This window comes from Perca flavescens, chromosome 3 (assembly GCF_004354835.1).
Source record: "Perca flavescens isolate YP-PL-M2 chromosome 3, PFLA_1.0, whole genome shotgun sequence".
In the NCBI taxonomy this organism is placed as follows: Eukaryota; Metazoa; Chordata; class Actinopteri; order Perciformes; family Percidae; genus Perca; species Perca flavescens.
Genome location: NC_041333.1, coordinates 23,872,859 through 23,884,438, shown reverse-complemented (window position 1 = coordinate 23,884,438; position 11,580 = coordinate 23,872,859). Strand labels below are relative to the sequence as shown.

General features: G+C 40.4%; 2 protein-coding genes across 5 annotated transcripts in view; one reads left to right on the top strand and one right to left on the bottom strand.

Moving 5' to 3' along the window:
* Positions 1-293: 293 nt before the first annotated feature.
* On the bottom strand, positions 294-7,051 carry slc33a1 (solute carrier family 33 member 1). Of its 2 annotated transcripts, none has more exons than XM_028573342.1 (9): positions 6,792-7,051; positions 5,108-5,562; positions 4,811-4,964; positions 4,513-4,708; positions 4,197-4,396; positions 3,898-4,082; positions 3,687-3,804; positions 2,938-3,153; positions 294-2,823 (listed from the first exon to the last, which is right to left on the bottom strand). In XM_028573342.1, the coding sequence occupies exons 2-9, from the start codon at positions 5,518-5,520 to the stop codon at positions 2,656-2,658; spliced, it is 1,650 nt and encodes a 549-aa protein (XP_028429143.1). In that variant the 5' UTR covers positions 5,521-5,562; positions 6,792-7,051; the 3' UTR covers positions 294-2,655. The 2 variants fall into 2 exon arrangements, with proteins under 2 accessions (XP_028429143.1, XP_028429142.1); XM_028573341.1 differs by having other exon boundaries at positions 6,945-7,051.
* A 3,492-nt stretch (positions 7,052-10,543) lies between these two features.
* The window catches only part of gmps (guanine monophosphate synthase), a 16,590-nt gene continuing 15,553 nt past the window's right edge, over positions 10,544-11,580 (top strand). The window contains exon 1 of one of the 3 annotated variants that reach the window (XM_028573760.1): positions 10,544-10,762. In XM_028573760.1, coding sequence (XP_028429561.1) covers positions 10,739-10,762 — 24 coding nt within the window. In that variant the 5' untranslated portion in view covers positions 10,544-10,738. The other 2 variants (XM_028573761.1, XM_028573759.1) reach the window with 2 other exon arrangements.

Below are 11,580 nucleotides of genomic sequence, written 5' to 3'. Positions count from 1 at the left end.
CTTTGTGCGACCCCACTCCGGCCACCCAGGAGACTGTGGGCCTCTGCAGTGACGGGACGTCACATCCCTGGAGTGAACTCCTACTGGAGACTGTGGCACCAGTTGATCTGGACACTGTCTGCAGTTGTGGGGTTTAATGCTCCAAAAAAAAAAAATCGGGGCAACATTTTAGAAGTCCCGAAAAGCAAGGAAAATAATAAAATAATAAATAAAGAATGCAGTGTCTTTTGTGTATACCGATAATCATCCATATTCAAAGTTTCAGATAAAACATCTAGAGACCTTCAAGTGCCTTTGTTTTTAAATTTTGTATTTTTATTTCAAATTTCATTAACATTGCATCCTATGAGCATATTTAAATTTCTCACGATACTGTCACCCTGTGCTATCCTTTTCCTTTATATGATTGGGGATTTGGATTCGAACAAAAATTGCAAAGTAAAAAAAAAAAATTCTAATTCAAAAGAAATCTTCAATTAAAAGGATTATGAGGTAACCTTGTGAGATAAATTAAAACACTGGACTTCCTGCTGCTGAAATTCTGAAGTAACAGTTTACTACCACCTAAAAGCCAATTTAGCAGAGTAAAGTAAAAACCAATATGAACCTTTTATATGAACAAATTCATATATGGCTGAAATCAACAGTCACATTGTCTAATGTTTGTCAAAGAAAATCAAAAAAATATGGTGCCCTGTTAATGGCAAAAAGGTTCACAGGAAAATGAGTCATATTTTCTATGGTCCTATTACAGTGATATGCTGGTACAAATACAAATGAAAGGCCCAATAAACATCACAGCAAAGTCATGCAGTATAAAGGAACTTCTGTGCATTTCAGACGACTGCTACCATGGTAATCTAAAAATGTTTGACCTTTTACATGTGGTTGACAAAGTTGGTATAACACATCAGAAACTATTGCTACTAAATGCAAAATTAGTTACAAATTAAGCTTTTATCCTTACATGAACCCTGATTGTGTATTTCAACATTTACATTTGACAGCAGTTGGACTTTCAATGCTGGCTTCAGAGAAAATACTGTAACATTCAGTTCTATGTACAATATGCAAAACAAACAGGATATCTGCTTATCAAATTTCTCACTGAGGCTGGGATCTGAATTGTTTTTGGAGGGCAAAAAATTCGCTATGTAATTACTTACATACTTTTTAGGCTGGTGTTAATGTCCCACTCAGTTGGGATCTGCGGAGAGATTCTTGATCTACACTGCAAAACTTGACTTTATAGATGTTAAAAGGTCTTATTGGACTCCTGTAATAAATAGTTGCATTCATAGTTAGTATACAACATAATGCATCAATATTATATATCATATTTTGAATTAGTTTTCTTCTTGCAACTTAAAAATACCTTAGCAAAAACAATTTACCAACATTGATAACCAAGAGGTTTAAATCGTTTAAAGCTGCACCGTCCAATATTGCTATTAAAGATTCAAATATGTCCTATATTGGTTAAAACTAATCCGATTTAAGGAACGTTTGGAAAAATAAAAGATTGCTTCTACAAAAAAAACATTTCATATTTTAGACATCTCAGTTCATTTAACCATTGATATTGGTAATAATAAAATGATTCATTAGGAATGTGCTCAGCATCATATTCTAGAGTATGTAAAAAAAAAAAAAAAAAAAAAAAAAAGTGAAGAAATAACTGAAGTAGTCATGTTTTGTGTAATCGACCAAACTACAGTATTACAGAAAACAAGTGTTACACAATGGATGTTCATCAATTTAACAACCTCATCTTCTGATGACACTAACATTCCCTGCCTTGATAATTTAACTCAAACAAGGTTGGCTTTAAAGACTTTGAAACACTAAACAAGGCACAAATCACCTCTAATTAAATAATAATAATAATAAAAATAAAAAAATAAAAAATATTGGTTCAGATTTGAGTCAAACAGCAATGAAAGATAGTCTTCACACTGGGTTTAATTTATATTGGACTAACCAGCATCACGACACTTCAGATAGTTTGGAGGAGTGCATTGGTATGTTTTGCCTGTCGTTTCCCTTTAGTATCCTTTTAATAGAGATTAAATGGTGACTGGCTGGGAAGTGCGGAGTCTGAAGTGCTGAGTTTACTAATGTTACTTTACAAGATTTCTTTTATGTGGAGGGGATCAAGTTATTTTATTTCACATTTGGGGCAAAAAGGCACAGAACAACCTCAATTGTACTTGTACACAGTAAACTCAAACTGGCTATCCAAGCAGGCAAGAACAAACTCAGAAAGTTATTTGAAAAAACTCTTTGTCCCAGCGATCGTTTGGTTAGGCTGTTGCGAGCAGCAGGATGGTTTAAAAAAAAAAAAAACATAAAACAAGTTCTTCAAAAAGCTAATCTGACCTGTTGTTGTCACCGTTACAGTTAACACAAGTAACAATGACAAGGATGTTTCCCTCCAGAGAGCCAACCAACGGCATCTCTCATCAGATTTATGTACTTTAAGGTGACAGAGGTGAGAAAGTGTAAGAGTTTTTTTTAACGCAGCAGCTAGAGCAGGACCGGAAGGACTAAATCAGACAGATGAGAATGGAATAAAAGTGTGTCCACCATTCAACAGTTTTCAGAGCAGAGTATGTGGAGGTGCAAGAAGAGTCTGTGGTACTGATGATACGCTCATCACTGATTAGCTCTGCACCTCCATGCAGCGGGGCTCTGATCCTGCAGCCGCCTCATCTTCTTCCCTAACCACACCCACCAGGCTAAACCAATCACAACACACACCACTGACTCCACGTAGTAGCCGTCCAATGCAGTCACACAAACGCCACCCTCCTTAACGCACAGCTGGAGAAGGGAACAGGGACAAAGGAATCAATTTACCAAGTCTAGGTAATTACTTACACAACTCTGTATATCCCTTCCCCTCCCCCCTCCCCCCTCTCTCCCCTGCTTACTTACCCCGGCCTCGTCTGGAGAGCCACAGCTCTGCCCGACAGCCCCCTGACACTCCTTTGAGGTCAGGGGATCCACCATCCACAGAGCCACAGTGGAGGGCCAGTTTCCACCGAGGTTAGTGACTGTGTTCAGCAGGGTCATGTAGGTCCCGCCGATGAGGGGGTCACTCACTTTGGCATGGAAGGCCATGCAGGCCACGTACATACTGTACAACGCCACCTGAAGCAGCAACAGGGGAAACATTTGTTAAAGCTGATCAATTGTCGCACTTCCCATGATATTTAAAGACTTCATTCTTAACACATCAGTACAATCAATTATTCTTAAACCAAAGAACTACAGAGATGAAAACATAACCTCCCTCACTCAAATGTGCCAGAAATGTAAAAAATATATTTTAGATTTTCTCTTTCTGTTGCACAGTGACATCTGGGGGCAGAGACAGGAAATGAGACAAGGTATAGCTGAGGCTGATGGGAATGTCATTAGTTTTGCAGGTATTTGGTCATAAACCAAAGTACCAGACACATTTTAATTTTAGAATCTCAATCAATCATAGTCATTTGAGCTCATTTCAGCCTGTTTCTAATACCCATCCTAAGCGCAGACTTGGACAAACTGTATTAGTAGCAGTCTGTCACTGTCTGCACGTTGCTGAGATCCTGTCAACTGGAAAACTATGATAAGGGCTGGGCAAAAGGCGTTAAAGTGGAGAGAAATAACACATTAAAGAACGTAACATCAATACAAACCTGATGCAATGCGTAGCTAAGCAGCACAATGGCATAGTAGTAAACAGGGAACCCTCCTTCTTCTTTCACACTGGGGGTCCACCACACCAGCAGAGCGTACAGCAGTCCTATTAGCAACCTGCAAGCACAAAACGGCAACACTGTTGGCTTTTGGTTTATTGAATGTGTGTGTGCAGCATGGGTCTGTGTGCCTGCGTGAATGTGTTACAACCTAAAAGGGAAGGCCTTGTAGAAGACATCCAGAGGTCTGGGCCCTGCTGTGTATTTACTGATGATCACAGGTAGTAGGATCTGCAGAGGCACCATGGGCACTGCCAGCAATGCCAGCTGCTCCTTGGGAACTCCAGCCTCCACCAGCTTCAGACCCGTCACTGCATCTGCTGCAGAGAAGCCAATCTGAAACACAAAGAGAAGACACGTGAGACATCTTTTATTCAAAGCAAATGTTTAACACCTTTAAAGTTATATTTCAAGGGTAAACCAACTAGTTATCAAGTAGTGGTCAAGTACTTTAGCGGTGAGAAGCAGGGCACAAAAGGTGAAGACAGTGGGCATCTTGATGATCGAGAACAGCAGCTTGTAGGTGTCCATGACGCCCTCGGTCTCCTCATGGACTCTCCTCTTTCCTTTGCCCTGCTCATTTTCCCTTTTAATGATGGCTACCAAAGTCGTGGACACCAGGAACACCACTCCCCAAAAAAACAAGAAGTCTGCAGCAGAAGGTCAGAAAAAAATACTTTATTCGACCCAAATCCCTGCTCTGTTGTAAAGTGTCACACAAATGACTATTTTTCCAGTTAATCTATAGTTCAGGGATAGGTCGTACCTGACAAGGTGACGATGCCTGTGTCCTTGGGCACTACTCTGAGGTATTTGTTACAGAAGTCTGCAGACTCTAGAGCCAGAAAGAGTACATTCCCCAGGAAGTATCCAGCTGTCTGGCCCACAGAGTTGCATGTAGACGCATATCCCACATTCTCTCTGGATAACATAGTCAGGGCCCAGCCGTCCACAGCTATGTCCTTTGAGGCAGAAAAGGTACAACCATTGGAGGACAGGAGAGAAACAATCTATTTGAATGTATTTATTGTCCTGAATGGGTCACAGTGTTAATGATTACTTACCTGTGTGGCTGCCAGGAACTCAAGCATAAAAAAGACTGCAGTAAGTGTTACCACCTTCGGGCCTCCCTCACTCTGCAGCAGGGAATCAACCGTCCCAGAAAGGTAGAGCATGAAAAGGCCCAGCAGGAACTGTGTGGGCACCAGCCATGACTTTCTGCACAATCAGGTGGGGGTGGCATAGAAATGATCAGGAAAAAAAAAGATACAGTGTTGGGAAAAAAGGGGCAGCAACAATTATCCACACAGATTTAAAAAAAAAGAAAATCAACATTATCAGTATACACGTGCCCTTCTTACCTTCTACCAAACCTGCTGAAGTAGAGAGCGTCCACCAGAGGTGCCCAGAGAAGCTTGAGACTAAATGGCCAGAAGACAAAGCTGAAGAAGGCTTGGTCTTTGTAGCTGACGCTCTTACTCTGTAAGATCAGAGGGATGCTACCAGCCAGTCCCAGAGGAATCCCTTGCAGCACGTACAGGAACAGAAGAAGCAACACGTTCCCCAACTCGCCATGGAGCCCAGGCCGGACTCTGTGCCTCCTGTCCTCAGAGTCTGACCCTCTGATAAGACCCTCTGCTTCCTCTTCTACTTCTGGTTCAGAGGAGCTCTTCTCTTCTTTGTCCATGTACCTCATGTTTTCAGGTGGGTTGGTGGCACCCACCATCTTCCTCTGCCGCCCGTTCTTGTGTGTCATCAAATCTGAGAGCTCCATGTTGGAGAAGTGGGCATCAAACCTGTTGGGCCCTGAGAAAATCTGCAGGCAAAGATGAGAGAGAGAGAGAGAGAGAGAGAGAGAGTACTGAAACAGCTTAACTGATTGCTAATTACTAACTGCAAGTCTCAGAAACTGCCATGTCTTTTGTTTGGAAAGCATTAGCCATTATGGCAACGATACAGAAAGTTATGGACAGACGAGGCAGTTCATAACAAGAATAAAGATAAAATAGGCTACAAAAATGGAACACAGTGTGCTACAATACAATTGATTAGACAGGTTTGTAATGCTAGCAATGGATGAGTGGAAAGACATTCAGTGAACAACAAGCAGTGAAACATCAACTACACTTGATCAACACTTGATGCTGACTAGCAGACTCATAATATAAACAGTGCATGTACACTGCACATGACAGGAAAAAAAAGAAAACGAATATAAGTGACACCTGTGCAAATGAATTAAAGGTCCCATGACATGGTGCTTTTTGGATGCTTTATATAGACCTGTATCTGAAGTCTCTTTCCCCAAATTCAGCCTTGGTGCAGAATTACAGCCACTAGAGCCAGTCCCACAATGAGCTTTCCTTAGAATGTGCCATTTCTGTGTCTGTAGCTACTGAGGAGGAGAGAGGGGGGGGCAAGGTGGCAAGGCCACTTTGCTCATTTGAAAGCCATGATGTCTCTCTCTCATGGGTGGGCCAAATTTTCTGGGATGGCAAAGCAGAGAAAGGGGAGGTAACCTTGCTCCTTATGACCTCATAAATAGCAAGATTGGCCCATCTGAGCTTCAATTTTCTCAAAGGCAGAGCAGGATACCCAGGGCTCGGTTTATACCTATCGCCATTTCTAGCCACTGGGGGACCATAGGCAGGCTGGGGGAACGCATATTAATGTTAAAAAAAAACTCAAAGTGACATTTTCATGCCATGGGACCTTTAAACAATTGTGCCAATCAGTCATTATTCGGTTGAAAGGTGAATGCGCCACTTCCAGGGGCTCACAAAAAAGATCCAAGATTGTGTTGAATTAAAAACGAGGGCCCAGAATTCATTGAGCTTTGTAGTTCATACTGTAGGTTATGGTACAAGGGAAAGAGACAACCGGACTGTCCAGTGTGAAATAAGTCACAGTAAACTACTGCATGTGTCCACACTCACTGCTTGGCTCGCAATCAGTCTCTGACAGAATATGAGAAGACTTACGAAGGACATGCGTGAGATGAAAAAGTTAAAGCACACAAGCAGTAGCTAGAAGATTCATGCAAACCTGGTGATGATGACTGCATGCCAAATAAGAAAAACGGAACTCAAACAGCTGAATTACAGAGGAAATCAACGGGAAGTCGATTTTAGTCTATGTTAATTTAATCGCAAATTGATGGCCTCTTAATGAAGGTAAAAAACAGAAGAAAATTACTACCGTTTGACTTAAAACCGGTTACATCTGTGAACATCAACACGGAAGAACCAGGAAGTGCGGCGTGTGCGACGTCTAAATGTGTCCGGCACCTACAGCTGACGTGTCAAAGCCCAACTGAAAGGAGTTCCGCTTCAGTGCAAATACACAGTGTTTCATACGGGGAAAATAAAATAAATCATAAAATTCGAGCCTGAAATTACAATAGTGGACTGCTAAGACTTGGTCCTCACGTGCGCACATATATATATATATATATAATGTCTATGTGCACACATACATTATGATCCTTTGGGGCATGCTTAGTAGAAGCTGTATCCTCAGAGGTAGGAAATATCCCACCAATAATTACACCAGTTCCAGAAAACTCCCAATTGACCAGCACAATTAAAACATAAATTAACAGAGTCGTGAAGCTTTAAAAGGCTATCCTTTCATTTGTATGTTATGTTACATTCACATACAGTTAAATATAATTTAAAACACCAAGCAAACCAGTGAACAAGAGATCTTGCAAGTATTAGAGACAGACAAATTGTAATTTGATCGGTTAGTAAGTCTTTTTGGCTGAAATGTACTATTAACCTTGTTGCATATTAAGCAAGTGTAGGCCTAGTGTATGGCACTTTATAATATGACTGGACAATATTAATGAATTCATTATGAAGCCCAAGTAAGAAATGTGCTATATAAATAAAAAAATGTATTCACTGATTATGATTTGAAGTCTATCACTGTTACGATGCCTTGGTGATTTATTCAATTAGTAATTATTTGTAGTAGTTGTACAGAACTTTGTTTTCCAAATAAACACAAAGAAGTCATATTTATGAATTATATCAGATATCTGAGGTTGCCAGCTAAAGATAACATGCAGTCAAATGTGATGGGCATGACAGAAGCAATGTAACTGAGGAGTTCCTATACCTAAACAGAAATTATATTTTACTGGAAAAAGTTTTGCTTTTGGTTAAAGTGATGTTTATATTCTTTTCTATATAACCCATGCATTGTTATAGCATTCTTTTGCATCTCTTGGTATTATTTAGTATTAATCAGCACACACGTCATGGACATCATTCCCAATTACATTTTTGATTCTGAGCAGTGAAGCACTAAAGGGTGACTTGTGTCTTTCTGGTGTTAGTTTGTAACTCAAAGGATCAAAATTAAAGTGTACACTAAAAAATACAGTGAAATAAATTAAGAATGAAGTAATGTATCTAAAATCCCTTTGGCCACCCCACAATTGTTAAACAGAAACCACACTAAAACGTTCTCCTCCATCAGAAGATCTTTTGTTAATAGTCATGATTCACCCATTACACCACATTTGAGTCAGGCGTAATGAATAACGGCATGCTCTTCCTTGTGGTTGCTATGAATGCACGTGAAGCTGCTTATCCACATAGATGGCATGTGACAACACGCAAGGCATATTTAGGTGGATCAGCATGTGATAACAGAGCACTGTGAAGCTACAGTTTTAACCATGTGAGAGGGTGTCAATTTACCACAAAGTGTCCTGATATAGGAAAACAATATATCTTATTTGGTCACTATAGACAAAATGAGAGGCTACGCTCGAACCATCCATGTTTAATGTTTGTTAAAGTTTCAGCATCTGGGCATCTGTTTGGGGCCCCCAAAAGCCCTGTATTTATTATGTCTGCGAATTTGTTTGTGAATATGCACCAATAAAATCCCAATATTAACTCTAATTACATGGACCTACATTATCACTTGCCTTGTCTACCTGTCTTGTAGAGATGATCTCTGTCAAAATATACATGCTGATATTCCTAAAATACTATGACCAAGAACAGAGATTCACTGGCGGATAAATCCAGCCATGCTCATTGTTAACACTGTTTCACCAGTGAGTTAGCGCAAACGGAAGAGGAAGTAGGCCTACTGTTGCTATGGGTACATTAATGTTCTTTGTGCACTGGTTGAGTAATGGTTATAGTTTAACTTGTTTTAACAGACACCTACCAGCCAATCAGAAATTAGTATTATCCATGGCCATGTTGTAAAGTGTTTTTCATGACATTTTCCACAGGATGGCGCTGATATCATCACATGAGTATGTTTCTCAAACTCTGATTATGCGCCCTAAAATGTTTAACTTCCCAGAGCAGTCGTTTCCTAATTGTTCCCCAATTAATAAGAATGTAATACTTTATTCCCAGAAGATGTTTGACATTGACACACATAGCAGGGAATGCTCAGGTGGAACTAATAACATTAATAATCTCTGTTCCAGCAATTATTGAGATGCTATGCTGAAATTAGTAATATAATTAGTTGCACCTGTGTGTGAATTGTCCAAATGCCTGCTTTGAAAAAGGTTTATATAACTGTAGCCTTTTAAACATTTCCCCCTGGTAATGTTTGCCACCCCCAGGTTGAAAACATATTTCGACACTATCATAGTTTTTTGTAATGTATCTTTTATACTTGGAAATAATATATTAAAAGTAACTAAGAACTACAAACTTGCTCAGCACAAAGTGGACTTTGACATCTGTCTATTTCATACCTGAACTTGTGTTTTTGCTGTGAAATTGCTCTTTAGTTTTGGGGGAATTACATGTTGATGGTTTCTGAAAGCATGTAATAATCGTTATGTAGAGAAAATAGGGATACTGTTCTACATTATTACTAGCCAAAAATGAAATATGTCAATGGCAAACACAAAAGCCTGAGGCTGAATTCGGTAACTTATGTTGTAATTTATTTTATCTGGAAAAGACATGTTAAGAGGAAAAGTCCTGGAACATATAGTATATGTGTTAAAGTACAGGGGGTTTCTCTCACATACTTGGTGCCTCTGCCTGACAAGAGTCTGAGGCATGAGGCTCTAGACTCATTTGCTTGTAGAATGTATATTAACAGGGCTTTCTTCATCACACATAGTGCAGTCTCAGGTGATTTGACAACATAAAGTGAGACTATACAAATTTGTCAACTGTGAAAGAGAGCGCTATCCCTTTAATACTGCCTGTTTGTATTAGGCTGTTGTTTGGCAATATTTCAAATATATGAGCAGGACTGTTTTATGCTAATACTGAATTTATAGAAACAAATACTTACTTTGTCAGATGTTTAAGTCACTGGTCTTAAACAAACATTGTCTTTTTTTTTATCCAGACACTTACAATTTGTTTCCAAAACATATTATATTGATACTGAAATTAATTATAGTATGATACAAGATGTTTATCCATATAACGTTGTGCCCCTGTCCTAAACCACGGTTTTGGAAAGGAAACCGAGATATGTCAGCATTGTGTAGTGGATCAGGACAAATTCCTATATTGTTCAAAAGGTATTTAAAAATCTCTTAATTTCATTTTGCTTTGGACACCCCTATTGGGGGATAGGGATTAGCAAATATCCTGGGAGATCCCTCTACACCTCTGTGACAATCACTGGCATACCTACAAATGTCCCATCTCATAAAAAATGAATCACCTTACTAACCATATTTTAACTTACTCTCTAAGCCCAGCCCTCTTGGGGCAACTTTTGTGGATTTAACTTTGCGCTCCACCTATGATTTACAGACACGTTTATTTAGTCTGTTCACACACTGTGAAAGTTATTCCCAACCAGTGGACAGACTGTGACAGCCCACCTTCAACCCAACAACCTAATCTGCTTTTAAACAGTAGTCGGCGTGCTGAGCCAGGAGCTAACCAGTAGCGCTCTCCCTCTCTCTCTCTCTCTCTCTCTCTCTAAGACCTGGGACACCGAGGCGAAGGGGAGCTCATTCCACAACACGACAGTCCTCCATGGCTCTGTGCAACGGAGACAAGGTCAGTGGAGCGGGGAGTACCCGCTGCTCTGGTACTGGGCAGCCCGCTTGACTTCGTGTTAGGACCCTGATTGCTGTTGTAGTCCTCTCTGTTAATTACGGCCTGCGTGTACCTCGGGGGGGGAAAGTTAGAGAGCTCGGTACCACCAGTTCCGCTGAGGAGCAATGAGTACGCTATGTATGCCTGTTGCAGTATAACATTAACATGTTGCTCATGGCTGCTAACTAGCTGTCAGGATATCTTAATTATGTTTAGCATAAAGCTTTCACATATTTCACACTAGACGTGGATGTTGTCTTCTTATGGTGGATCCCTCCCAAGACCCTTTGCCTCCAAGCACCGCGTGGGTTGTAGCATTGCTCCGCTAACTCAACCAGCTGCTCGCAGGACGTGCTGCTACCAGGCTAATGGTGATTAGTTACTACTGTTTGCCAAAAAAAATCCTAGGATGGCGAAGGCATGACCTGCCCTAACTCTCCCTCTGATTTGCTAGCTGTAGTTGCATACTCTGGTTGGGTTGGTTAGATTTAGGCAAGAGGAGTGGGATTGGTTAGGTTAGGAATGTCAGGGTAAGCCAACCAGAGGAAGAGTAGGGCGGGACATGCCTTCTCCAACCTAGGAAAAAAATACTCGCCTACTGTTTATATAGTACCCGCGAGCTAGCATGCTAGATAGACAATTTGATAGCTAGCTTTAGCTACCCGGGCGGTCCGAATGTGTAATGATAGCACTACTAACCGAAAGTATTGTATTATGAATGCATTGGCGTTCATTTTGGAAAGTGACATTGAGCTTGTGGCAAACTAATTTATTATATG

What these genes read in the sequence shown, in the direction of transcription:
- slc33a1 (XM_028573342.1), bottom strand. Translation starts at nt 5,520, where the DNA reads ATGGAGCTCTCAGATTTGATGACACACAAGAACGGGCGGCAGAGGAAG. An exon ending in TTCAGCAGGTTTGGTAGAAG is followed by an intron (nt 4,965 to 5,107) that starts GTAAGAAGGGCA and finishes CTGATTGTGCAG; the next exon opens with AAAGTCATGGCTGGTGCCCA. An exon ending in TTAGCTACGCATTGCATCAG is followed by an intron (nt 3,154 to 3,686) that starts GTTTGTATTGAT and finishes TTGCTGCTTCAG; the next exon opens with GTGGCGTTGTACAGTATGTA.